The sequence below is a fragment of the Rhinatrema bivittatum genome, chromosome 11 (genome assembly GCF_901001135.1).
Source record: "Rhinatrema bivittatum chromosome 11, aRhiBiv1.1, whole genome shotgun sequence".
NCBI lineage: Eukaryota > Metazoa > Chordata > Amphibia > Gymnophiona > Rhinatrematidae > Rhinatrema > Rhinatrema bivittatum.
The window spans coordinates 59556517-59582380 of NC_042625.1; the positions used below are offsets into that span (position 1 = coordinate 59556517).

Genomic DNA, 25864 nt, shown 5'->3' on the forward strand with positions numbered 1-25864 from the left:
AAATGACTCTTCTAAGAATGTAGTTATACCAAGGCTATCTTCTTCATTAACATTCCCTCCATGATCAACAACATTCATATTATTCTGTCTTGGTAAATAGAATATTTTATATGTAAGTGGCATCTTATCGTCATCAAATGCTAGAGTCTCTTTTTTAAATTTCTTAAACAATCAGATCAGATGCTGACAATAACCATGTACAAGGAAAATTAACAATACATAAATTTCTAGCTCTGAAAAAGTTCTCCAGAGACTCTATCTCATTATGCATAACCAGACTGTCTTTAATATGAGCAGTTCCCATGATTTGTAATACTAAAACCTTGAGTTCAAGGAGGCAATAGATGTTACCAAGGAGGTCAACTGTGAGATTGATTTTGAAGACATTTATGTTTAACATAGCAATCAACCTCCACAAGTCTGAAAGAGTCACATTGGGTGGTTCAACTAATCCCCCATCACCTAGAATAGTAATATTAGATGAATGTGAAGTACTCACAGGTTCCGATGGTAAAATGGCAGGAACTAATCCAGGTTGAACTGTAGAAAATATCCAGTACAGCCTCTATCCCATGATGGGATCCAGTACTTCTGCTGGAGTCAACTCATCAGGTTTAGTACCTTTCGGTTGTGGAGGCAGTTGGCTAAATGCCAGGACTTAGGGAGGGCCACCTAAGTAACTCACTGCAGTCCACTCATTGGCAGCTCACCCCAGTCACAATAGGTGAGCGTACATGGGGGCCGAGAATAGGAGAGGGAGTGGGTGATGAAGTGAAGATTTTTGCTTTCTTTTTCTCCCCATTTCATTCAAAACTGTGTGCCCAGCTCGGCAACGCACCGATGACAGCTGCACACCACGCTTGTCAACGGTTTTTTAAGAGCCATCTAGGCTCTTAGAGGTGATGTCACTCCAGCAACTCTTGAATGGGGAATCGGACAGGTTGATAGCCCACGATCTTTCCTGGGAAGCTCAGGTTCCTCCCTCTCGGCCCCACTGGCTCTCCAGCTCACCTCCCTCCTTACAGGCTCCCCACTGTCTTGCCACAACTGCCAACGGTTTTTTAAGACGTGAGCCGGGCTCTTAGAGGTGACATCACTCTGGTGACTCTAAATGGGGAGGAGCAGGTAGCCTGTGATCTTTCCTGGGTAGCTCAGGGTCTTCCATTCCTGGCCCCATCGGCTCTCCAGCTCACCTCCTTCTTACAGGCTCCCCTATTTTTTGAAAATATAGCATATAGAAAACTAGAAAACTCAGAATGCATTGACAGATTTAGAATCTGCTGTGAAACATAGATAGTACAGAAAAATGTGCAAAACACAAGCTGAAACAGTGTTCTGGATTTGAGATTTAAGGCAAATACAAGTTATGTTCAGGTACAGTAGGTAAAGTGATTTGCCCAAAGTCACAAGGAGTGTTAGTGGGAGAAGTGAACTGTGACTTTCTTCCTTCTCAATCTGTTGCACTAACTACTAGGCTACTTCTCCACTCCTGCTTTTTAGCTGAATCATAATTTGTATAGTCATTCTTGGTTCTGATTATCAGCACAGCAGTGCCTCACTTATGTCTAGATTCCATGTGATGATATAGCCGGAAGGAACATTTAAGGGGTAATTTTCAAACAGTTCAGACTTTATAGCCAGAATTTTGAAAGCAGATTTATGTGCATAAATCCTCTTTGAAAATTGTAGATGTTGCACAGTATCAGCGCCAGCATACATGCACAGTTACACCTGCACAAGTATGCACATAAGTCTCTCTTAAAGGTAGATTTTTTAAAAATAACGCACGCGCCTCCATGTGCGCGTGCAACCCTGGGTCGTGCGCAAATGGACAGGCAATTTTATAACATGCTCATGCTGGCGCGCATGTTATTAAATCCAAGCCAGCTCACAAGAGGGGAGGGGTGTAGATTTGGCCAGTTTACACACAGCGACGAGATCTGGCCTCCCCCAGTTCCCTCCCAGTCTGCTCCAATTAAGGATTTAAAATAGCCGTAAGGCCTTTCTCCTGCATAAAAACAGGGCTTTTGCACATAAATTATTTGAAGTGTACCTTCTTAAAGATGTAAATCAGCTCAGGAATAAAATGAATCTTAATGAGTTGTTGTTTTTTAAATTTGAAATGTTTATACAATTTAATGTAATTTTAAAAAATCTTAGTAATGGTGATGCTTTAAAATAAAACAGATCTACAGATACAGCAGTTAGCTGATAAATTAGTAATGTTCACCTTGATTGTATTAATTTAATAGCAATTAGTGATTTCAATCTACATGTAGATATTGATGATTCCACTCATGCTAAAGAATTTTTATCAAGTGTGACAGCAGTGGGAATGGTCCAATTAATAATGCCTCGACATATCATGCTGGTCACGTTTTGCTATTTTGCCTGGTAACAGCTGTGCAGGAAGGCAGTATCTTGGTTAGATCACTCACTAATACTGTTTGCTCTGAAGGTTAAGTTATTGTTTGTGTTGTTAGAGGCAAACTGAAATTGGTGGACCTAGAGTGGATTTAGATAGATTTTGGGAGAGTTGGAATTTGTCCTCTGATAAGCTAGATATTTTGAATACCACTAAGTTGGTGGAGAAGAAATGGTATACCTCATTGGAGGGGATATGAATGTATTGTACTTTTAAGATCTATAACTAGTTGATGTTATACAGTGCCATCCCTTGGTTTAGACAGTAGTTCAGAGAAAGTGGTCATTCCAGAAAGTGGAACAAAAGTGGCATAAGCATCCATCTGCTAGTACTAAAGAGGGATACTCTGTTCTGTTGAAGAACTATAAGACTTGTTTTTAGCAAAGAAGGAGAATTATTCAAATCTAATAAAATCTTTCCTCCTCCACCCATCGATTGTGAAACCTTATCAGATTATTTTTATGGCATACTTAGTAAACTTAAAGCTCCTCATTCTTCTATGGAGGTTAAAGTAACCATAGAGTTTATTTACAATAATTTATATTCCACTAAATTTCCAAAACTTCTGTTCAAAGCGTATCAAAGCATAATCAGATGTCCATTTTATAATTTGACAATTTAAAAACTACCCCAAAATACAGTGCATTAATTAAAAAGTATTTCTAAATAAATGAGCTTTTAATAATTTCCTACCGCATTTATAATGAGAAACCTTGCGCAACTCCAGTGGAAGGTTTTTCCAAAGCATCAGAGCAACTTGTGAAAACTCATGACAACTAGTCTGTTGTAGCTGTGCCATTTTGGTCCCAGGGGTAGCCAACAGCTGCTTGCTAGCTGAGCACAATGCATGCTGGGGACACTATAATGCCAATAGCTCATTCAAATATGTGGAACATTCCCTGACAAAACCTAATGAGCTAGGGTTAAGATTTTAAACTTAACCCTTGACTCAACAGGGAACAAATATAAGTCCCTCAGTAGAAGAAAGATGTAACCAGACCAAGGAAATCCTGACACTAACTTAGCAGCTTATATAATTAAAATCTCAAAGCATGGAGAAAACATTTGAAAGTCCGATGTAAAGGGCATTACAATAATCTAAAATTGATAATATAAATGCATGCATAATTGTTTTTAAAATTATCTCTATCCAATACATATTTTAGGGTGACATAACTTGTGAAGTTTAAAAAAGTTGGACCAGCAAATTAAAAGTTGAGTCAAAACTCACCCAACTCCCAAACAACCTCCATAGAGGCAAGGTTAGAACCTTCAAGTTGGAGAGATAAAGGAAAGCTGGGACCAGCAGCATGGTTAACAGGCAAAACCTTGTTTTTTGCAATATTTAGTAGCAAACTATTTAGTCTCATCTATCAATTTACCACTTCTATAGACCCAGAGATCTCTTTAGCCGTGTCCTCCAAAGAGTTCTCCATTGGAAACAAAAGCTGTAAATCATCTGCATATAGTAGAAAAAAGATCCTCATATTCTCTAACAAACAACAAAGGGAATGTAAGTAAATATTTAAAAGCATAGGAAAAAAGGAGGAGCCTTGAGGCACCCCAGAACTTATTAGAGCTCATTCTGAAAAGCATTGATCCAACATTACCCATTATGACCATCAAAGTAGAAATGAGGAGAACCATTTTCCCACAGTCCCACCAATTCTGATCTCAAAGAGTCTGTGCACCAGCAGAGTGGGATACTGAATCAAAAGCTGCAGAGGCATCTAAGAGAACTATCACAAATGAGTGTTTCTGGTCACGCTCATGAAATATAAAATCTGCCACTGAGACCAACGTTCGCACCCAGCACTTAATTTATGAGGCGTAAACATGATAGGCAAGGTAGATCTCAAAAGAAATACAACCTGCCCCCCCCCCATGATTACTCCTGACATGATAAAAATAAGAGTACTCAGGGGTACAAAGCTGGTTAAAGAAAATGTTTCAGGATCAGAATGCCACCACTCAGTTATTAAGAACAAATCTAGCTTCTGTTCTAAAATTAAGGTAAAAATTATCTCAAACTTGTTACCAAAAGAACAAGCATTTATATATATCACCTTCAAAAGGCATAGAAGATGGAACAATCCCACCCCTTCCCAAAAAAAGAAATTAGGCAACTTAGACAGACCATGTAACCTTCTAGGTGGGTTCTTAACAGGGCTCCCATATCTCCCCCTCATCCCTATTACTGGGCTATGATCATGCACAATCACATAAAAGAAAGAAGACAAGATAATAATCCTCAATAACCAAATGAGAAAGAGGCAAAGATCTATCGCAGAGTCCAGTGATGGGACCAACAAAGGGACAGGCCTGGGCTAGCAGGCCCTCAATGATGATGGCATCATTGTGATGGGGGCAGGGTTGGCAGTGCACAGTGCTCAGACTAATTAATCTTAACCGGCAGTGAGGCTCTTTTCAAGGGCTAATGGACACTCAATGATGACGTTGTCATGACAGTTGTGGGGCTGGCAGGTCCCAGGAACACCTCCAAATGAAGCTTCAGCAACAACAGATATGATGCAAATGAGCAATTTAAAGTGCACAGTACTCAGAGTTGGAGATTGCACCTATTGTCTGGTCTCATTTTGAATTGATCTCATAATCTGATATCTCAACTGAAGTCCACCCACTCTCAGCTGAATCCCTGCCCATTCTGGATCATTCAAGGTTTAGGTATGTACTTATAGAAAGTATTATTTAACCATTTATTCATAGGTCATTGGTTGATTTACATAATAATGTAACTCATTATCTATTTTTGCATAGATTTTGTGAAAATGTTTGCAGTAGCTAAATATCCACTAAAAGGGCAAATAACATGCATAAAACTTGCTAACAAAATAATGTGCATTATTTGCTGTTGTAGTGTATATTAATGCATTTGTGAATATCAGTGCAGCTTAGAATATCAGCCTCCTGTTTGTATTCTCCCTCCACTCCAATTCAATTTACTTTGTACCTCTTTCCAGAGGGAAAAGAGAACTGACAGATTGGAACAGGCTTAACAGCATACCTGTCAACTAAACATAAAACCACAATTATTTTGTCCTTGATTAGTGCAACTTATGACTCCTGGGTTTACAATACCCCATTTGCAGAATAAATCTCGGGCAAATTCCTCAAGATTTGTGATGGTGAAAGAAATATCCCAAGTTTGTTCTTATGATTAGGTTTTGTCTTCTGGACCCACTAAATGGTGGAGCAGGATCAGGTTGGATGACTCTGGTTTTCTGTAACATAGAGGCAAGTCTGCTCCTGGGATGAATAGTCGTGCTATACTTCAAGAAGCAAAATATAAGGGGTGAAAAGAGTTGCTATGTCAAACAGAAAAAGGCTGTGCAAGCTAAAAGCATCATTCATGATCATCCTGCCTATTTTCAGCCAACAGCGTGTACAGAGCAGATCTGCATGGGTTCAGTAATGACACCTCAGCACATCCGCAAGCCAGAAGACATTCGGACGAAAGAGGACCTACTCCCCCTGGCCAAAGACTTCATTGATCAGTACTATTCATCCATTAAGAGGCAAGTCTGTAAGGACAGGGAATTAATGCCTTGGAAATGCATAGGATAGTTAATTGTTCTTATAGTAACATTTGAAACACACACACATATAGTCCTTTGTGGGTTTCCCTCATGGTCAGTGGTTTTGCTTTGTACATCCAAATAGGAGGATTTCTAGCTTTTTTTTTCCTTTTCTGTGAGCTGCTGAATGTAAACTTGATATCTTTGTAGGGAAGGAGTGAGACAAATCTTGTTTTGACAAGGATATCTACTGACCAGGAAAATGGCAGCATTGGAATTAGCTCTTGAGGAAGCTGCAGTACCTTCTGTTCTTGGCCAGGCTGCAGAGGGTTGCTGCAGCACCAGGCTTCTGCAGTGGGTTGGTAACAGATTTTGCTCTTGCTTTGTCTTAATGCATGTGCAGGTTTGGATCCAAAGCCCACAAAGAGAGACTGGAAGAAGTGACCAAGGAGATTGAAGCCACGGACACATACCAGCTGAAAGATACAGAGTTAATATATGGTGCAAAGCATGCCTGGCGGAATGCTTCCCGATGCGTTGGTAGGATACAGTGGTCCAAACTGCAGGTAAGGTGACCACCCTGAAACACCCACAGCTGGTTCTAGGAACAGACTATTCAATGACCCAGAAGGAAATGCCTCGTCGCATGCATGGATTTTATTAATTCATAAATTCCAAAAATTCTATTTGCTTAAAATTAAAAATCACAATTAGAAACCAGCAATGTAGTATAAAAGTCCCAGCACACTGCAAATGACAAAGAGCCAAGAGGACCTACAAACCAGAATGGATCCTCACCAGTGCACTGTATGCAGGTCTACCACTAGTAGTCATTTCTGATTCGGCACCAGGACATATAAGAACATAAATTAAATACTGGGTCAGACCAAGGGTCCATCAAGCCCAGTATCCTGTTTCCAACAGTGGCCAATCCAAGTTACAAGTACCCGGCAAGTATCCAAACATTAGATAAATCACAACTACTATTGCTTATTAATTACCGTAGTAGCAGTTTATAGATTTTTCCTCTAGGAACTTATCCAAACCTTTTTTAAACCCAGTTCCACTAACTGCTGTAATCACAACCTCTGGCAATGAATTCCAGAGCTTAACTATACGCTGAGTGAAAAAGAATTGTCTTCAATTTGTTTTAAATGAGCTACTTGTTAACTTCATGGAGTGCCCCCCCCCCCCCGGTCCTTCTATTATCTGAGAAAGTAAATAACCAATTACATTAACTTGTTCAAGTCCTTTCATGATTTTGTAGACTTCTATCTTATCCCCCCTCAGTCGTCTCTTCTCCAAACTGAACAGCCCTAACTTTTTTACCCTTTCCTCATAGGGCATCTGTTCCATGCCCCTTATCATTTTGGTCACCCTTCTCTGTACTTTCTCCAGTGCAGCTATATCCTTTTTTAGATGAGGTGACCAGAACTGCACATAGTATTCAAGATTCGGTCTCACCATGGAGCGATACAGAGGCATTATGACATCCTCCGTTTTATTTTCCATTCCCTTCCTAATAATTCCTAACACTCTATTTGCTTTTTTGATTGCCACAGCACACTGGGCCAATGATTTCAATGTATTATCCACTATGATGCCTAGATCACTTTCTTGGGTGGTAACTCCTAAGATAGAACCTAACATTGTGTAACAACAACAAGGGTTATTTTTCCCTATAAGCATTACTTTGCACTTGTCCACGTTCAATTCATCTTCCATTTGGAATCCCAATCTTCCAGTCTCACAAGATCTTCCTGCAAATCATCACAATCCATTTGAGATTTAACTACTCTGCATAATTTTGTGTCATCCATAAATTTGATCACCTGACTCATCATACTCCTTTCCAGATCATTTATAAATATATTAAAAGGCATTGGTCCAAGTACAGATCCCTGAGACACTCCACTGTTTATCCTTTTCCACTGAGAAAATTGACCATTTAATCCTAAAACATGATTCTTCCTCGGAATCAGTTTTTGAAAATACCGCCTCTATTACCTCAGAAGTCATACTCCTGGAGGATCATATTCCTGGTTTTGGGTATTTCACTTCTGCTGCCCTTGTCCTTGCCCCCGCTCTGCTAATGCCAGCCTCAGAGGGTTATTCTGCCTTTTGCTTCTGCTCCAAAGCAAGAGGGAGATGAACAGGTGGTGGTGTCACATGTTCTCCCAAGTTTTATTTCTTATGGCTTGAGCTGGTTTCCACTCATGGCTTTCTGTAGCTAAGAAAGTTCTCCCTTTTATTTTCTCATTGCTACCAGAATGCTTATACTTCTTACATGCTAATTGGTTATGCAACAACACCCATTCCTCTGTCCCTTCCATTTTTCTGCCTTGAAGTCTTGACAATTGGCACTATTGCTCACAAATTTCAAACATGTCAATTTAACCCTTTTTTGTGTCTCTCATGTGTCTAATATTGGGTAATTGGCAGGCTGTTATACCCCAAAGTTACACTAATTTTCAAAGAGAACTTTACTGTGTAAGTTTGCTTTGAAAATGATCCCATAAAAGCTACCTGCACAAAGTTACATCTGCTACTTTGTGCAAGGACATTTATACAAAAAATCTGCATGTAAATACAAACCCTGTCTAAACTACATTATCCTGGAATATAGAATTACATTTATTTATTTATTTAAAGATTTTTATATACCGACATACACTTTGAGTATCACATTGGTTTACATAAAACATGAACTAATTACATGCATACAGGGTACATGCTTGTCATTTTACGAGCATATTGACCAGGCATTTATCAAAAAAGCCATTCCTTTTGGTAAAGAAGTGTTTTACTTGCAAACGTCCCTTTGAAAATGGCCCTCCCTATATGCATGTATTTATCTGTAACATTGTGCAAATAAAGTGACTTGAAGGCTTTTTGCACCTGTGTTTTCCCCTTCTGTTACTTAAACCATAAATTGAGCCCCATTTAGACTGAAACTCTCCAGGTCATGTTGTATTGTGGTGTTTCTAGGAAATTCTGCTTTCTTTGTAACCCCCCTACCTCAGAGAATTATATGATGTCCTATTCCAGGTCTTTGATGCACGGGACTGTACCACGGCCCATGGGATGTTCAATTATATCTGCAACCACATCAAGTATGCCACCAACAAAGGAAACCTCAGGTGAGCAAGAGCCTTGGCTTCACAGACAGGTAAAACCTGGCTTTGTGAAGACTAAGTGCAAATTATATTTATGAGGGAGAAAACAGAAAGGGGAATTGGCCATAAGACCATCAACAGAAGGGTGAAATGGTGCATTTATATTACACCTTCTCACTGTTCCCAACTGAATTCAGAGGATAGATGACATTAATCACTGAAATTAGGGAAAGCAAAAACAAAATGTAATAGAGATCAGATAATTTAAAAATTATTTTTTCTGCTGTGACTTATCCTGTATTTAAAGTGTTGATGTGCTTTGGCTGTTTTTCTTGCTATATCATATTCATTCTATTTTCCTTCTTACTTTTATGGGTCTGCTTTAGTGGCAAAGGGGCATCTGGGTATCCAAAGGTCATTCATTTCTTTCCTTAATAGCTGCTCATGCCCCCAGGTGTAGGGTGGCAATTACTCCTTGCTTCTTCTTTCACCCACACTACAGAATAAAGACTCCAGTGCTCTCCGTGTTCTTCTATCCATTCATCTGAATCATCAACCAACTCTCCTTTACTTACTTGTCTGCAATAACTACCTTTGTGTATTTCTAGAACTTCTAATTGTTCTCCTTATCTATGTCTTCATGTATGTGACATTAGCATGTTTGATTGCACCCTTCCTATGTCAGGGCACATTGACCAGAGAAGGGATGTGAGCAACCAGGGTTAAATTAGAAGGGACTCCACTAGCTCAGTAAGTGGATCTTCTCCTTTACCTCAGTGATAGGACTTAGGGTGTGTCACTGCAGGGTGTCTCAGTGAACGGTAAACCACCTTCATAATGCTTCACACTTTGGATTTAGTATTGATAATCTAAAGGTTGATTTTGATTTTAGCTTGGTTTTAATACATATTGTAGGATGATTACATAAGTTTCATCTTAAAAGGGAGAAGCTAATCCCAATTGCATAAACAGACTCTGGGTCCTGTAATTGAAAATTCCCTTACAAAATGTATTTCTTACTTTTTTGATTTATGTGGACCTCGAGATTACTGCTGCCAGAGTCTGTTTATGCTTTTGGTTTCATAGTAGTAGTTTGGGCTCCTCTTTCTCTACAATATTTACCCAATTGCATGCCAAGGGGAGACAGCCCTGCTTTTCATAGGAAACTCAGAACTGTCTACAAGAAAGTAGTGGGTAAAACCAGGACTGTATCAGCTTGTCCATTTTGAGATTGAGCTATATGGTTACCCTAACTTATTTGATTGAAAGTACTGCAGAATTTCGAACAAAGCAAAAGGAAAAATATTACATATAGTACCTCAGGTAATTTATATGCCCAAAATCGGCAGCCTTGCGCGCACCGATCCCGGATTTTATAGGATACGCGCGGCTACACGCGTATCTTATAAAATCCAGCGTACTTTTGTTTGCGCCTGGTGCGCCAACAAAAGTACGCGATCGCGTATGTTTTAAAGATCTACCTCTTATAATACAAGATTTTAATGAAAAAGGACACTCAAAGTACAGTCTTTTGAAGTAAAAATACCACAACAACATGTATATTATATTTACATGCACTGCTGTGGTGTCAACCAGAAAACCCTGCATAAAAGCCAAAAAGACACTTGGAACATACGGTATTGGGACTATTGTAACGTATATTGGGTGTAGGCTTGGTCTTCAGAAAAACCATGAGCAAACTAATAGGGATGTGCAGAGCAAAAGTTTAAGTTCATATGTCCATATGTCCAAAGGGGGTCCCATTTGCGGTCAATATGGACATAAACAGAATTCAATGAGTTGAGTATATGTCCATATGTGCAAATAAAAATTTTAAAACCCCTCACCCTCCTTAATCCCCCCCCCCCCAAGACTTACCACAACTCCCTGGTGGTCCAGCGGGGTCAGGACGCCATTTCTGACCAACTTTGCAAGGAGCACGTGACGTCGGCGTCACGTCGGAGTGACGCGGCGTCACGTGATTCCCCGCGGGGTCGCTTCCCCGCGGGGTCGTTCGGCCCAAAAGGAACTTTTGGCCAGCTTGGGGGGGCCTCCTGACACCCCCAAGCTGGCCAAAAGTTCCTTTTGGGCCGAACGAGGATCCCGGAAGCGACCCCGCGGGGAATCACGTGACGTCGGTGCCACGTCGGAGTGACGCGACGTCACGTGATTCCCCGCGAGTTCCCTCCGGCACCCTCGTTCGGCCCAAAAGGAACTTTTGGCCAGCTTGGGGGGCCTCCTGACCCCCCCAAGCTGGCCAAAAGTTCCTTTTGGGCCGAACGAGCGTTCCGGCGCGAACCCGCGGGGAATCACGTGACGCGGCGCCGACGTGGCGCTGACGTGGCGCCGACGTCATGTGCTCCTCGCAAAGGATTTCAGAAATGGCGTCCTCACTCCTCGCTGGATCACCAGGGAGTTGTGGTAAGTCTTTGGGGGGGGGGATTAAGGAAGGTGAGGGGTTTAAATTTTTATTTTGGATCAACAATCGCGATTTCCAACTTAGTCAACATAGCTATGTTGAATAAGTTGGAAATCCGATCGTTTATGTCTCATCACTTTTTTAAGTTAAAAAAAAAAAAATAAGTAGCGTTTTACATTTATGTTCAATACGAATGCACACCCCTACAAACTAAACTACAATTACAATATCATAAACTTCCCATTCCAAAGCAACACTAGCACAAGCATTCAAACATTCAATAAAGTACCAGAAGGTAGCATTTTCCATGGAATGAAAAATTCAAAAACAAGAGGAAAAGGGAGAGGGCAGGGGAAGAGAGAGCATAAAAGGGATGTGAAAAAAATATTTGTTTACCAAACGTGTGGTGGACAGCTGGAACAGACTTCCAACAAAGGTTATAGTAGCCAGCATAGTGACAGAATTTAAGCATGCATGGGATAGATACAAAGGGACCTCAGTGGTGGGAGGAGGGAAGGAGATCATATCTTGAGTAGGATCTGTGACAGCACAGTAGACAGGCACAAGTGTGTAGGCTGGCATCTTCCATGTTTCTATCACAGTAATATACAGTAGAGATGTGAATCGGAACCGGAATCTGTTCCGATTCCGGGTTCGGGGACTATCGGGAAATATTTTGATTGCGGTCCGATTGTTTTTTTTTTTTAATTGGCTGCGCCCAAGCTGGTAAACAAAAAACCCACCTCGACCCTTTAAAACACATCCTTTAGCTTCCCCACTCTCCTGACCCCCCCCCCCCCCAAAAAAAAACTTTTTAAAAGTCCCTGGTGGTCCAGTGGGGGTCCCGGGAGCGATCTCCCGCTCTCGGGCCGTCGGCTGCCACTAATCAAAATGGCGCTGATGGCCCTTTGCCCTTACCATGTGACAGGGGCTATCGGTGCCATTGGTCGGCCCCTGTCACATGGTAGGAACAATGGATGGCCCGTGCCATTTTTAAAGATGGCGCCATTGTAGGACCAGATGGTGCCATTGTAGGACCAGATCCAGTGGGGCAGGAGTGATGGGGGTTCACTCCTACCCCTATCTATCTAAAAGACCTCATGGAAGGGGTAAGAAGGGACCAGGGGAAAAGAAGGAAGTCACAGTGGAATTGAGGGTGGCGTTTGTTGTTGTTATTGTTTTTTTAAGTTTAATGTTTATTTAAGTTCAACAAATGAACCAAACTGAAATAAATATACAACGAACCAAAACCTGAAGGAAAAAAAATTCAAAATGAAAAATGTTTGTGTACACTTCCATACTGATTTAAAGAAAACCCCATCCCTTAAATAACTTAGATAAGACAAGAGGAATAGCAGTACAATTGTCAGCATTGTGAATGGAAAATAAAGGGCAAACTCCATACTGGATGCAATTGGAAAGGCAATGTTTTTTTAATCAGAATGTTCTGTATAAAAAGGGGACAGTCGACAACTGTAAAGTTTAGTGCTGTCCATTCAAAAGCAGCATTGGGTTGCAGGAGATGGCCAGATCAGTTGTGGCTAGCCAAAGGAAACCCAGAGTTCCTCTGTTACTTTACACAGAGCTGTTGAAGGATTCCTGCAGCCAGCGTAGAAATTTCTATGGAGAGTTGCTGCTGCCAGTTGGTATGGAGGATGAATAGAGCTGCCTAGTTGATGAATAGCAGTGGAGGATTGCTACCTCTAGATTATTTTTTAAATGGGTTCCTGATAATAACATGGGACTATGTAATCATTATAGACACATGCACAATTAATTTCTTGCTTGCTCAGATAGATACTTGGGGGTCAATCAGCATTTGGAAGTGAATTCTATTGTATTCTTGCATATGGCTTTCCTCAGGAGCTTAACATCCATGTCAAGGTCCTTCAGGCATGAAAGGGCTTCAGGAAGAAGTCTATGTAGTACAGATTACAGTGATTCATAATATGATCTATAGTTTGGGTTATTTTCACAGTCGCACTGTGGCTTGTTCTTTAATTTTCCATTTATTGAGGAGATGTGCATATCAGCCTGTTGATATTCTAAAGAGTTTGATAGTACTCCAGTGTCTTTGAGGAATGTCAAAACCAGAGGGTGTATTGTTTGGATCTTGAACAAGGTGCTTGTTTGAGTCATGTGCATTGTTCCTTTCTGTTCACCTGCATTCTTCTTGGTCTAGATGAGATTCTAGACTAGTGGTTCTCACCCTAGTCTTCAAGGCACACCCAGTCAGTCTGGTTTTCAGCATATCCACAATGAATATACATGCATATATATCTCATGCATATTCATTGTAGATATTCTGAAAATCAGGCAAGATGTATCCTGAGGACTGGGTTGATAACCACAGTTCTAGAAGAATGTCTGCATGTCCCCAGAATGAGGCACGTGTTCAGTCCTGGGCAGTGATGGGCAGTCCTGGGCAGTGATGAAGGCACACTCCTATGCCACATTTCTGCTTTTAAGCCCTCTCTTATCCCCTGCTTATAAGCTTTCTCCCCTTTCCTGATACCACCAGTGTGTCTTTTTTTTTTAGGTCAGCCATCACCATCTTCCCCCAGCGGACAGATGGGAAGCAGGACTTCCGGATATGGAATGCCCAGCTGATTCGCTATGCTGGTTACAAGCAATCAGATGGCAGTATCCTGGGAGACCCTGCCAATGTGGAGTTAACGGAGGTACAATAATCTAACAGAAAATGGAAAAGCAGAGCAGATGGAGACGGAGGCTTGGTCTTAAATTAGACATGATGCAGTGGAAAACTATAGGATGTTGATGTCTCAGAATGATTCAGGAAAGTATATATTTATGCAACTCCTGTCTTCCAACACTGCTTAAATATTTGGGGCTATTTATGCTTGTGACATAGATGAGATGACAATTATCTTCACCAGATTCATGCCTTTTAAAATGCTCAGTTCTAGGACCAACAAAATGGCCCAGCTATAGCAATAGCAGCGCTGCATGCTACTGTACAGGAAATCTCTGGACACAGCCCCTACTCTGTGGGTCAGCCAGGGACACTGTAGGGGAAATATTCCCACCATCCAGCAGATGTGTCTTGCATATGGTACCTCATACCATATAAGAATATTACTTTGCCAAAGTTTTGGGCAGATAGAACCATCAGCTAAGCTTATGTGAAATTAACATATCTTATCCAATAATTATTGCAGCCACTCAGCAACAAGCGCTTAGTGAGAACTTTTTAATAGAGGAAACCCAGAAATCCTATGGTTTATATACCCTCCCCCCCCCCCCCCACCCCCACACACACCACCACAGCACATATTAACTTTTTTTCATTCCATTTTCTAAAAGTGATTGTGTGCTTATCGTCTGCCTTCAGATAATCCAGGAATTCCCAGTTCTTCTTGTGTTCTTGCTGTAAACTGCTGCAGTGCACTGATTTCATTGCAGCACTTTGGGATATGAATTGCCAACACTCTGTAGTTGATATTTTGGGTCCAGAGTGCCATGCAAAGACGACATCTGTAATGAACAGTCAGTCAAGGACAATAGCACCCAGCACATGATCAAGCAGAGATTTCTCTCTCTCTACATATATAGACTTCTGCTTGCACTGTAAATAGAGAACACCTTGACTGAGCCTATGATGGATTCGCTCTTGATCTTCCCAGCACTGAGAATATTTGTATAACTGATACAAGTGAGATTATTGCCAAGTGTCTCTGGGGACATTGGTGTGATTATGTTTTGCTTGCTGCAGATCTGCATTCAGCAAGGCTGGAAAGCGCCGAGGGGTCGTTTTGATGTTCTGCCGCTTGTACTGCAGGCCAGTGGCAACGATCCAGAACTCTTCGAGATCCCTCCAGAGATGATCTTGGAAGTACCAATCAGGCACCCTAAGTAAGCCACAGTGTGTTTCTGTCTGTGAATGGGGGTGGAAAGACAGAGAACTGCATGTGTGAGATTATCATGGCAGAGAAGAGCTTCTTAAGGTTTACGCCCCCACAATCTTCCTGATCTTTTGCTCACACTCAAATGATGAGACCTGCCTGACTTAATATTTTCGATTTAATTTTTCTGAATTTTTTTCTGAGTCCAATTCATCAGGTTGCAACTGGTACTAAAAGGCAATCTGCACCCTTCACAAGAAAACAAGGAATGCGTGTGCAAGAAAATTGAGGGAAATTCCAGCTCACACAAACACAAGGAGAAACAGTCAGACACAGGGGTGGGTTGCAGGAAAATATCAGCCCAGGAGGATTTTTTCAAAACCAGCCCATGGGGCATCTGACACACTCATGCACTTTCCTTGCAGCACATGCCAACAGCTCCCAAAAGCACGTCAAGTCAACCCTGGAACCCAGCAGAATTGCACCAAAACATCTCCAAAATAAATTTCATCTTCCTAAATAACTAAGAAACAACTGAGCACATTCTAGACCAGGGGTGAGCAGAGCTGCAGTCCCTGTTCCATCCATGCAAATTGGTTGGGGCCCCTACACGCCTGCTTAATTCTCTTACAGAGATATATCCTGGATTCCCAGTCTGGCTCTTGAACCAATTGCAAGTAATGACACTGCCAGCCTGGAGCAGACACACACACACACACACCCAGTCACAACCAGATTTTTAGATTGCAGAAACGTTATTGGTACAAACAAGGCACATACTCTCTCTCAGACACAAAGACACACCCACACACTGAGAGAGTGTGTGTCCGTGTCAGAGAGAAAGATACCCCCACACACACTCTCTCACACAGACAAAGTGTGTATGGGTGTGACTCTTTCTCAATCTCTCTGTCACAGACACAAACATGCTCTCTGATATGCTGCTGCTGCTGTTGTGCTGCTGCTTATGTACTCACCTGCAGCTTTAGCCCCCGTTTGGCCACGCATTTTAGACACGCTATTATTACCCCTTATACTGTAAGGGGTAATAGCTCGTGGAAAACGCGCGGCCAACCCCCCCGAAACTAATAGCGCTCATCACATGCAAATGCATGTTGATGAGCCTATTAGTTAGTCACCCACAATACAGAAAGTAAAATGTGCGGCCAAGCTGCAAATTTTACTCTCAGAAATTAACATCTGCCCAAAGGCAGGTGTTAACCATTGATGGCACCGGGCAAGTGTACAGAAAAACAGAAAAAACTGCTTTTCTGTACACCCTCCGACTTAATATCATAGCGATATTAAGTCAGAGGCCCCAAAAATAAAATAAAATAAAAAGTTCTTTAAAAAAAAAAAAAATCAAAAACGAACACTCAATTTTGCCGGCGTCTGTTTTCCGAACCCGTGGCTGTAAAATTAAGCATTGGTTGTCGGACCTGCTGACAGCCACTGCTTCCGCTAATGAGGTGCTAGGGGTGCGCTAGTGTCCCTAGCGCCTCCTTATTAGCATGGGCCCCAATTTAAATACAGAATCGCGTGCCTAGGAGAGGTGCCTGGGCATGTGTCGGGAGAGCGGGCGCTCAACACGGAGCGCCGGCTCTCTCGCGGGTTTTTTTGGATCGGCCTGACAGTGACTGCCCCCAGTCCAGCACTGCTGCATCATGGTATAAAGTTCTTGCTTGCTGCTAGCCCTTCCCCATTCTGCAGCAGCCCCCTCCCTTTCCCAATCCCATTCTCTGAGACTCACTGGTTCCAGGAATAGCTGCTTCTCTCAGAGCTCAGTGCAGTCACCTCAGACAGAAACCTCCCCAACACTGCATAGGCACTTCCTCCTGGCTTACCCCCTTCCATCCTGTGCCTGTAGCTTGCTTCCATTTCTCCGCAACCCTCTCACTACTCTAGTGCATTCCCATTGATTGCAGTCTACACAGTCTGCTGCTTTCATGGTTCCCCAGGCTGTGCTCTGCCTACAGACTCCAGGGAAGGGGGGACCAGAAGTGACCCATACTATTCCCTAGGCTTATAAAAAGAGAAAATTAAGCCCTGGCCAAGACTGGGGAGAACCACTAACCCAAAGTAGCACAGCTCCAGAAGGAAATCTGCTTTTCCTTGTGGAGTCAAGGCTGGTGCAAGAGTAATAGGTATCATAGATAAACCTTACAGCCTTGCACACACTCCTAGCCCCATCAGCATTTATAGTAACAGATTTTACATAAAAGGGCATTCAGTGTTCTAAGGTAAAAATATCACAACAAGTATATTATTTACAATCACTGCTATGCTACAATCAGAAAACTTTGCAAAAAAGACACCTGCAGCCATATGGTATTAGGACTATTGTAAAGCATGTTGGCCTTCAGAAAACTTTAAGTAAACTGAATTACAATACAGTAAATCTCCCATATAAAAATAGCACTAACTGCTAGAACTCAAACAGTAACAACCCTACCTATGAAAAGGCAATACTGCAAATATTACAAAAGGCCCTAAAACACCAATACACCTGATTTTAGGAAAACAGATCAGAATGAGCCAAGCTGTTATAGATCCCTACACAGAAAATGCATGCTGGCAGAATACCTCACCTGAGTCATACATGCAGAACACATAGGCCTTTACCAAATAAAGAATAAAGAGACATTAAATTATGACTAGAAACATGCAGAAAAAATCTGAATTTGAAGCCATAACAATACAGACTCCCTGTATAGTGCAACAATGGAAAAAACAGAAACATCACCATGCCTCATAAAACATTAAGCAATAAAGTCAAGAGCTATAAAACATCATTCATAATATTAAAACCATACTAATAAAAAGAATAGATATGTCAAGCAGGCAACAGCCAATGAACATCCAATAATTAAAATGACTCAAATATTTTCTAGTATTTCCCGAACACCAAATATTTCAAGCAGTATAATAACATCCCAAAATTTAAAATAATAGCATTAAGAATTTCCAGTTTTCCATATCTGGGATCTTTTGATTTCCAGTCACCCGCAGAATGTTGTGGATTGGGGGATGCTTCACAATCTTTAACCTCTAACCCTCCCCTCACAAAAACACACACACACACACACACACACATGCTGTCACACCACAGGCTCTCTCTCACTTACATATATGCTGTCACTTACACAGACTCTCTCGCTCTCACACATGTAGGCTGTCTCTCTCTCTCTCTCTCATACATACGCAGTCTCTCGTACATATGCAAGTTATCTTGCTCTCAAGCATATACAGTCTCTCTCGCTCTCATACACAACCAGGTTCTCACACACACATGCAGGTTCTGTTGCTCTTATATACACGCAGGCTCTGACACACATGCAGATTCTCATGCACACACATGCAAGCTATCTCATACATACACGCAGGTTCTCTCACACAAACACATGCAGTCTATTTCTCACACACACATGTACACACACACATACACCTTACAGGTCTCCTCCCCCTTTTTTCTGGGCCTTCTCTTATCCGGTTTCGAATCACAGCGTTGCTCCTTACTCCATGAAGGGAAGTGGGAGACCACGCTGCTTCTGCAATGTTGGGGGGGTGGGGGAGGGCCACATGGCCTTGCAGGCCTTTCTTCAGGCCGTGGCAGGATAGGCTGTACCGCGACCCCACAGGCCTCGCTTCTGGTGCGGCTTGATCGGCTCTGCCACGGCCTTGTAGACCTCTCTTCGTTCCACAGCAGTCCATCTTCTTTTCTTTGGTGGGAAGCTTTAAAAAAAAAAAATGTGATGGGAGCAAATGGCCCACTGGGGGAAGCCCAATCCTCCGATAGGCCAATCTGCCCCTTGGTCAGACATGGCAAGAATTCTCACTTTCACAGGAAAGTAGCACACCAACATACACATGTAGCAATGCGGATACACTGTACACATACATGCATGCATAACACCGACATACAGGGCATACACGTTATAAAGACACACATAAACAGCCTGGAATGTCTCCGAGTATGGGATGGCACTGCTTTCATGCACCCTGTTTTCAGGACGATTGCAACCTTCAATTAGAAATTGAATCTGATGGAGTGTTTTTTTTTCTTCTATAAGTAAATAGCCATTGCATTTGCAGGAAAGGGTCATTTCTCCTTCTCGGGGTCACTTGTAGAGATGTTACCATATTTCTAAGAGAATGATTGAATCTGGAGGTCACATTTCTCCAATTTCCTCTCTACAGTGGCCTCATTTTATTTATTGGTCTGATTTGATTTGCATTCTGCCTTTCAGGTGTTTCAAAGCAGATTACATTCAGGTATTTTCCTGTCCCCAGAGGGCTCACATTCTAAGGGCCTCATTTAAGAAGCATTTTTCCCATAGACACAACATTTATTTATTTATTTAAACATTTTATATACCACCATTCCATGTATAAATCACAGTGATTTACAATGTAACATTCATAGATTAAAACTTAACAAACAAACAAAACAAAACAAAATTGTTTACTGAGGTGGTTGTCATTGGCTTGCATTATCTAGTCAAGTTTTCTAGTTCATATTAAAATTGATCTATTACATAAGACAGAGATTAGTTGAAGTGAAATGATGTTTTTTAAGGCTTAGTCATTGAGTTGTTTTGAGAATCTTGCATTCTCTCATTTGATTCTTCATAATTTGATTATTATCTTTTGTCCTTCTTGTTTTGTTTATTATGATATTTTTATGTTAAATTATAAGTGTTTTTGAATAGCTGTGTTTTCATTTCACGTTTAAAGTTCTTTCTATCTGGAAAATATGCAATACCTCAGGCATAGACTTCCAGAGCTTTGGACCCGCTATTGAGAACACTTGATCTCTTGTTTGTGTTAGGGGTGTGCCGTATTGTGGGAATAGGCCAAAGAACTTTATTTTGAGATCTTAGTGTTTGCTGAGGATTGTACTGTTGTAGTGTCACTCCTAATATGTCAGTATTATTGTAGTGAATGATGTTGAATATTATCGTTAATACTTTATAGTAGATTCTGGATTGTAGTGGCAACCAATGTAGTGATATCAGCATGGGTGTAATGTGATCATATTTCCTTGATCCTATTAATAGTCTAGCTGCTGAATTTTGTAATAGTTGTGGTGGTTTTAAGTAACTTGCTGGAAGACCTAGTAGTAAGGAATTGTAGTAGTCAAGGTATGAGAATATTAGAGTTTGCAATACAGTCCGTAAGTCCACAAATGTTTATTATGGTTTCAATCGATGCAGTATCTGCAATTTGTCATAACCTGTCTTAATTAATTTACTAATGTGCATTTTCATTGTGAGGTTCTCATCTAGCTGAACCCCTAAATCTCGTACTTGATTTGAGGGGTTAATTTGAAAATTACTCAGATCTAGGACATGTGGTGTAAATGATGGTGCGTTTCTACTCAGCCAGATGATTTCAGTCTTTTGGGGGTTTAATGTCAGTTTAAGTTGTGATTGTTCTTGTTATATTGCTTTCATATATGTGGAGAGTATCAATGCTGTGTTTTCAAATGATTTGGAGAGTGGGATGTAGAGCTGTAAGTCATCAGCATACAAGAAGAAAGTTATTTCTAGGTTAGTAATATACACAGTGGGAGCATGTGAGGGCAGAGCCTTGAGATACACCTGTATCACATTGGAAAGTGTCTGATAAATGGTTGTCTAGTTTGACTTGGAATGTTCTGTTAGATAGAAATGAAGTGAACCATCTTAGTACTGTTCCGTCGATTCTTATGTTTCTCATCTGATAGCTTATTTATTTATTTATTTTATTTATTTGCAAATTTTTGTATACCGACATTCGTTAGGCAAACATCACATCGGTTTCCATGTAACATAAAACTGGCCAACATGGCTTTACAATGAAACTGATAATGGAACTGGGTGGAGGGAAGGTGGGGGAAAACACAGGGAATTACTGAACGAAAAGAATATAGGCTATAAACATGACAATATATAAGCAATAAAATTATATACAGGGATTATTTACAAGTAATTATTTGCAGTGGATGAGTTTAGGGTTAGGGGGAGCAGGGGGGGGCAGTGGAGGGGTTTGGGGAGGGTAAGTGATAGACAGCGGGGTTCATGTATAGGCTCGTGCGAAGAGCCACGTCTTGAGATTTTTTCTAAATTGTTTGGGGCATGTTTCATGGCGTAGGTAAGTGGGGATAGAGTTCCATAGGGAGGGTCCAGCTAGGGAAAGTGCACGTTGTTTGGTGGTTGTAAGGTGGTAGAGTTTAGGAGATGGCGTATGAATGTATGATGTGTAGGGTGTTCTGGTGGGTCTGGAGGGGAAACGGATATGTAGACTGTCTGAGAACCAGAGCATGTTAGGATTGTGGACGGCTTTATGTATGAGGGTAAGGGTTTTAAACTGAATTCTGGCAGTGATGGGAAGCCAGTGTAATTGTTTGAGGACAGGGGTGATATGCTTAATAGGGTATGATCCACAGTATCAAAGGCTGCTGTTACGTCAATTAGCACAAGGCAATAAGATTTATCTGTGTCAAGTCCTCGTAAGATGGAGTCTGTTAAAGATAGGAGTAATGTCTTTGTTGAGTGATGTTTCCTAAATCCAAATTGGTTTGGGTATAGAATATTTTGATCTTCCAGATGATTTACAAATTGGGATAACACTGTTTTTTCAAGAACTTTTGCTAGAAATATTAGGTTGGATATTGGACGATAGTTGTCCCAATCATCATTTCTACCAGACTTATTTTTTAGTATCAGCTTTATCACTGCTTGTTTTAATCCACGTGTTATAATTCCTTCTGAAAGTGAATGATTAATTAAGGTTGTGATTGCATGGTATACTTGTTCAATGAACCTGCTGGTATTGGGTCACTTGGGTGAGTAGCAGGTTTAATTTTAGCAATGATTTTACTGATTTCCATTTTTGATGCTCTATCAAATGTGGACCACTTGCCTATGTCATTTGAGTCTTCAGGTACATTTGTTGAAGGATTAATAGTGAATTGTTTTTTCAATTTATTGATTTTATCTATGTGTGTGGTGGCATATTCATTGCAGGAGGCCTTTGTGAAGTTGTGGTTTCTCAATATGATCTTTAATTGAATTGTAAGTCTCAAAGAGCAGTTTTGAGTTAAATATAACCCCATGAATTTGTTTGGCCTAGAAATCTTTTTTTGCTTTGTTGGTTAGTGTACAGTATTTTGTAAGGAAAGATTTATATTTTCCTAGGGATTAATCAGATGAGTATTTCCAACTTATTTTCTCTAATTTTCTTACTTTCTGTTTAATGCTTCCCAATTCTTCATTGTACCATGGCTTCTTATTTTTTGTGTTATTCCTTTCTTTGTTAATAGTTCTTGTCTGGAAAGGACTAAGGTTTTCAGCTATGTCATTGACTATTTTATCCCATGATTCAAATGCTGGTGTGGTATTGGTTTGATGTACTTTATGGATCTTATTTTCTATTGCTTCAGCAAGTACTTCTGTCTTTATCTTTTTCCTGAAGGTGAATATAAGCTTATTATCTGTATTATTAGTGATGTGGCTTGTTAAGGCTACATCCACTTTTATTAATTGGTGATCAGACCAGGACAATTTCATGTATGAAGTAATGTTTTGGCAATTACCTGTATTAGCAAATAATAGGTGTAAAGTGTGGCCCGCTTTATAAGTGACTTTGTGACCATTCCAGGGCTTCCATTGCCTCTAAAACCATTTCACAAGTATTTTGTCTACCTGGAAGTTAAAGTCTCCTACAATTGGTGTAGATTCTGGAGAAGGAAACACTTTAGTGAATAATTCAATCAGTGATGAGCAATCTTTTTGTAATAAACCAGGTGGACAGTAGACCAGTCCTATGTTTAGCTGATGAGATTTTAGAATTAACACTTCATATGGAGGGTAAATTTCTACTTTGCATGGTACTAGTTTAAGTTCTTTTGTACAGATTAATAAACTACCTCCTTTTCTTTTAGATCTAGGAAAGTGAAATACATCATAATTAGTGTGGACAATTTGGTTTAGCTGGACATTATCAATCAGCCACATTTCAGTGATGCAAAATATGGTTGTTAATCAAGGGGATTTTTTTGACATAGACTAGACATTTAACAGAAGCAGAGTAAACATTAGACAGGATGAGATAGTAGAAGCATTAGTACTTACCATTGGAAAGACCAAGTTTATGATCCTTCTTTGCTTCTTACTTGTGGTACTCCTTACATCTCCATGTAGGCCCTGTCCTATTATGGGCTCAATGACATACAGCTGCTCCATGGTTGTAGTTTTTAATGCAGGTATCAACGAATGTATCTACTTCAAGCGTGCACAAAAGGGCATGCTCCTTTGTTGTGCTCCTTTGTGCATGTGCCTCATGGTGCAAGCGCCTTCGGTATCGCTGCAGTGGTTTATGTTGGTTGGTGGGCAGGCAGTGGGCAGGCTCAGGGGGGGGGATGGTCTCATTGGCACTGGTGGCTCTCATCTCCTCATTGCGGGGGGGGGGGGCACTCTCAGCACATCCCTCTCACTACCCTTGGAACTGGTCGAGTTGCAAGGCAGGCAAGCAGGCTCAGTTCTCCACTGCCTTTGGCATCGCTAGATTGGTTTTTGGTGGTTGGTGGGTGGGCAGTGGGCAGGCTCTGGGTGGGAGGGTCTCTCACCTCCTCGTTGTGGGGGGTGCACTCTCAGCACAGCCCTCTCGATACCCCCGGAGCTGGTCAAGTTGCGAGGCAGGCAGACAGGCCCTGTTCCCCGTTGCCTTCGGCATCGCCACAGTAGTATATCAGGCCCTAAGTTTGTACCTATTTATTTATTTGTACAATTTATATCCCCTAATCCACCAGTCTCAGTAGGTTATAACATTCCATCCATAATCAATAATCATATACAGTATACAATTTGGTAAAAACAAACACAGCTCGAAATAGTGAAAACAGGCAAGGCACATCAAAATAAAATAATCTCAGATTGGAAATGTTTTCTGAACCTGAGAAAATCTTGCTCTTCCTGATTTCCTCCACCAATGAATTCCAGAGTGTTGGTCCCAGCTACAGTGAACATCCTTTATCTAGATTGAGAAAGATGTACAATTTTCAGGGAGTGAACCTTTAACAGCAGCTTTGAGGATCTAAGATTCCCTGTTTATGAGTCAGTGATTGTATTCCTGAAGGAGCACATGAGGCAATGAAGGGTGAATGGGTGGGAAACATTTTCCATATCTATTTTCAGTCACATTCGAAAAGAAACTATGTGTGTTCTTATGAGAAATGTTTGTTGAAATGTGCTTCATAAGCTCTCTATCTTTTGCCTAACTCCTGCGACTCTGATTACCTTGCACATGAGTCCATCTTATCCCCTCCCTTGTGTGGTCATCTGCAGGCTGGAGTGGTTTAAGGAACTAGGCTTGAAATGGTACGGTTTGCCGGCTGTGTCCAGCATGGTCCTCGAAATTGGAGGCCTGGAGTTCACTGCCTGTCCATTCAGTGGGTGGTACATGGGCACGGAGATTGGAGTCCGGGACTACTGTGATAACTCTCGCTACAACATTTTGGAGGTACCTTCTCTTCCCCAGTATCAACATCTCTCTCCTTCATAGCAATTACATTATCTAGCATGGGGGGGATGGGGAGGTGCTTGAAAAACAATTCTATTTTGTTTTTGATTTGTTTCATTTTATTTTGTTTCATGTTTTTTAATTTCATTTTTTTGTTTTTAGTTTGTGCTGTTTGTAAATAGCAAGAGTAAAATAATAGGAAAAAATGAAATTTCATTCTTTTTTTTTTTTTGTCATTTCATTTAGAAAATGACAGGAAATAACATAGGAAAGGTCGTCGACCTTTTCTGAATGTTATTTCAAACGACTGTGCACACATATTCTTTCATACTCTACAATTTGAATCCATTCTACAGTATGAAATATAAGAAAATTCCTTTTTCAAAAATTAAATAAAACAGAGGGAATTCATTTGATCAGAATGAAAGATTAGGCGATTCCAGCCCTCTCTCCTCACACCACCTCTTATTCCATGTAGAGTAGTGGCTTCTTGAGCAAGGGAAAGATAATCAGATCATTCCATTCCTCAAAACAGAAGGAACTTTCTCCTCTGATGATCTTTCTTATTTCTAAACTAAAAAGGCTCCTAAGAGGGTGAAGTGAGTAAGTGCCTTATTTAAGCAGTAAGAAAGACAAGATGAATATTGATGGTGGATAATGAGCTGCCTCAGGTGTGTTGTGAGGCATAAGGTAGAATATGCAGTCCCCTCAAATGATAATATCCCAGAACAATGCTGTAGACACCCTACAATGTTATATGATCATACAATCTATTTTTAATTCATTTAAAACTTTTGTAAAAAGAAAATATGGATTTAAAGTCATACTTCCACAATAGAAACTAGGTCAATAGTGAAAAGATATGAATGCAGCCTAAAACATTCTTTGAACTCCAACAAGCAAAATTAGTAAAATAATAGCATAGTAGATGAGGGCAAAAAAGATCATTTAACCATCTTCCCAGTTAGTCTTGTCTACACTGCCAAGGATATATCCCAGCTGGA

At 40.8% G+C, this 25864-nt stretch overlaps 1 protein-coding gene across 1 annotated transcript in view; it reads left to right on the plus strand.

The window, feature by feature from the left end:
* Nucleotides 1-25864, plus strand: part of NOS1 (nitric oxide synthase 1) — a 364505-nt gene that overhangs the window by 245370 nt on the left and 93271 nt on the right. Inside the window, 6 exon segments of the mRNA XM_029571229.1 lie at nt 5819-5961; nt 6365-6527; nt 9010-9101; nt 14036-14177; nt 15230-15369; nt 24686-24860. Of these exon segments, the coding sequence (XP_029427089.1) occupies nt 5819-5961; nt 6365-6527; nt 9010-9101; nt 14036-14177; nt 15230-15369; nt 24686-24860 (855 nt within the window).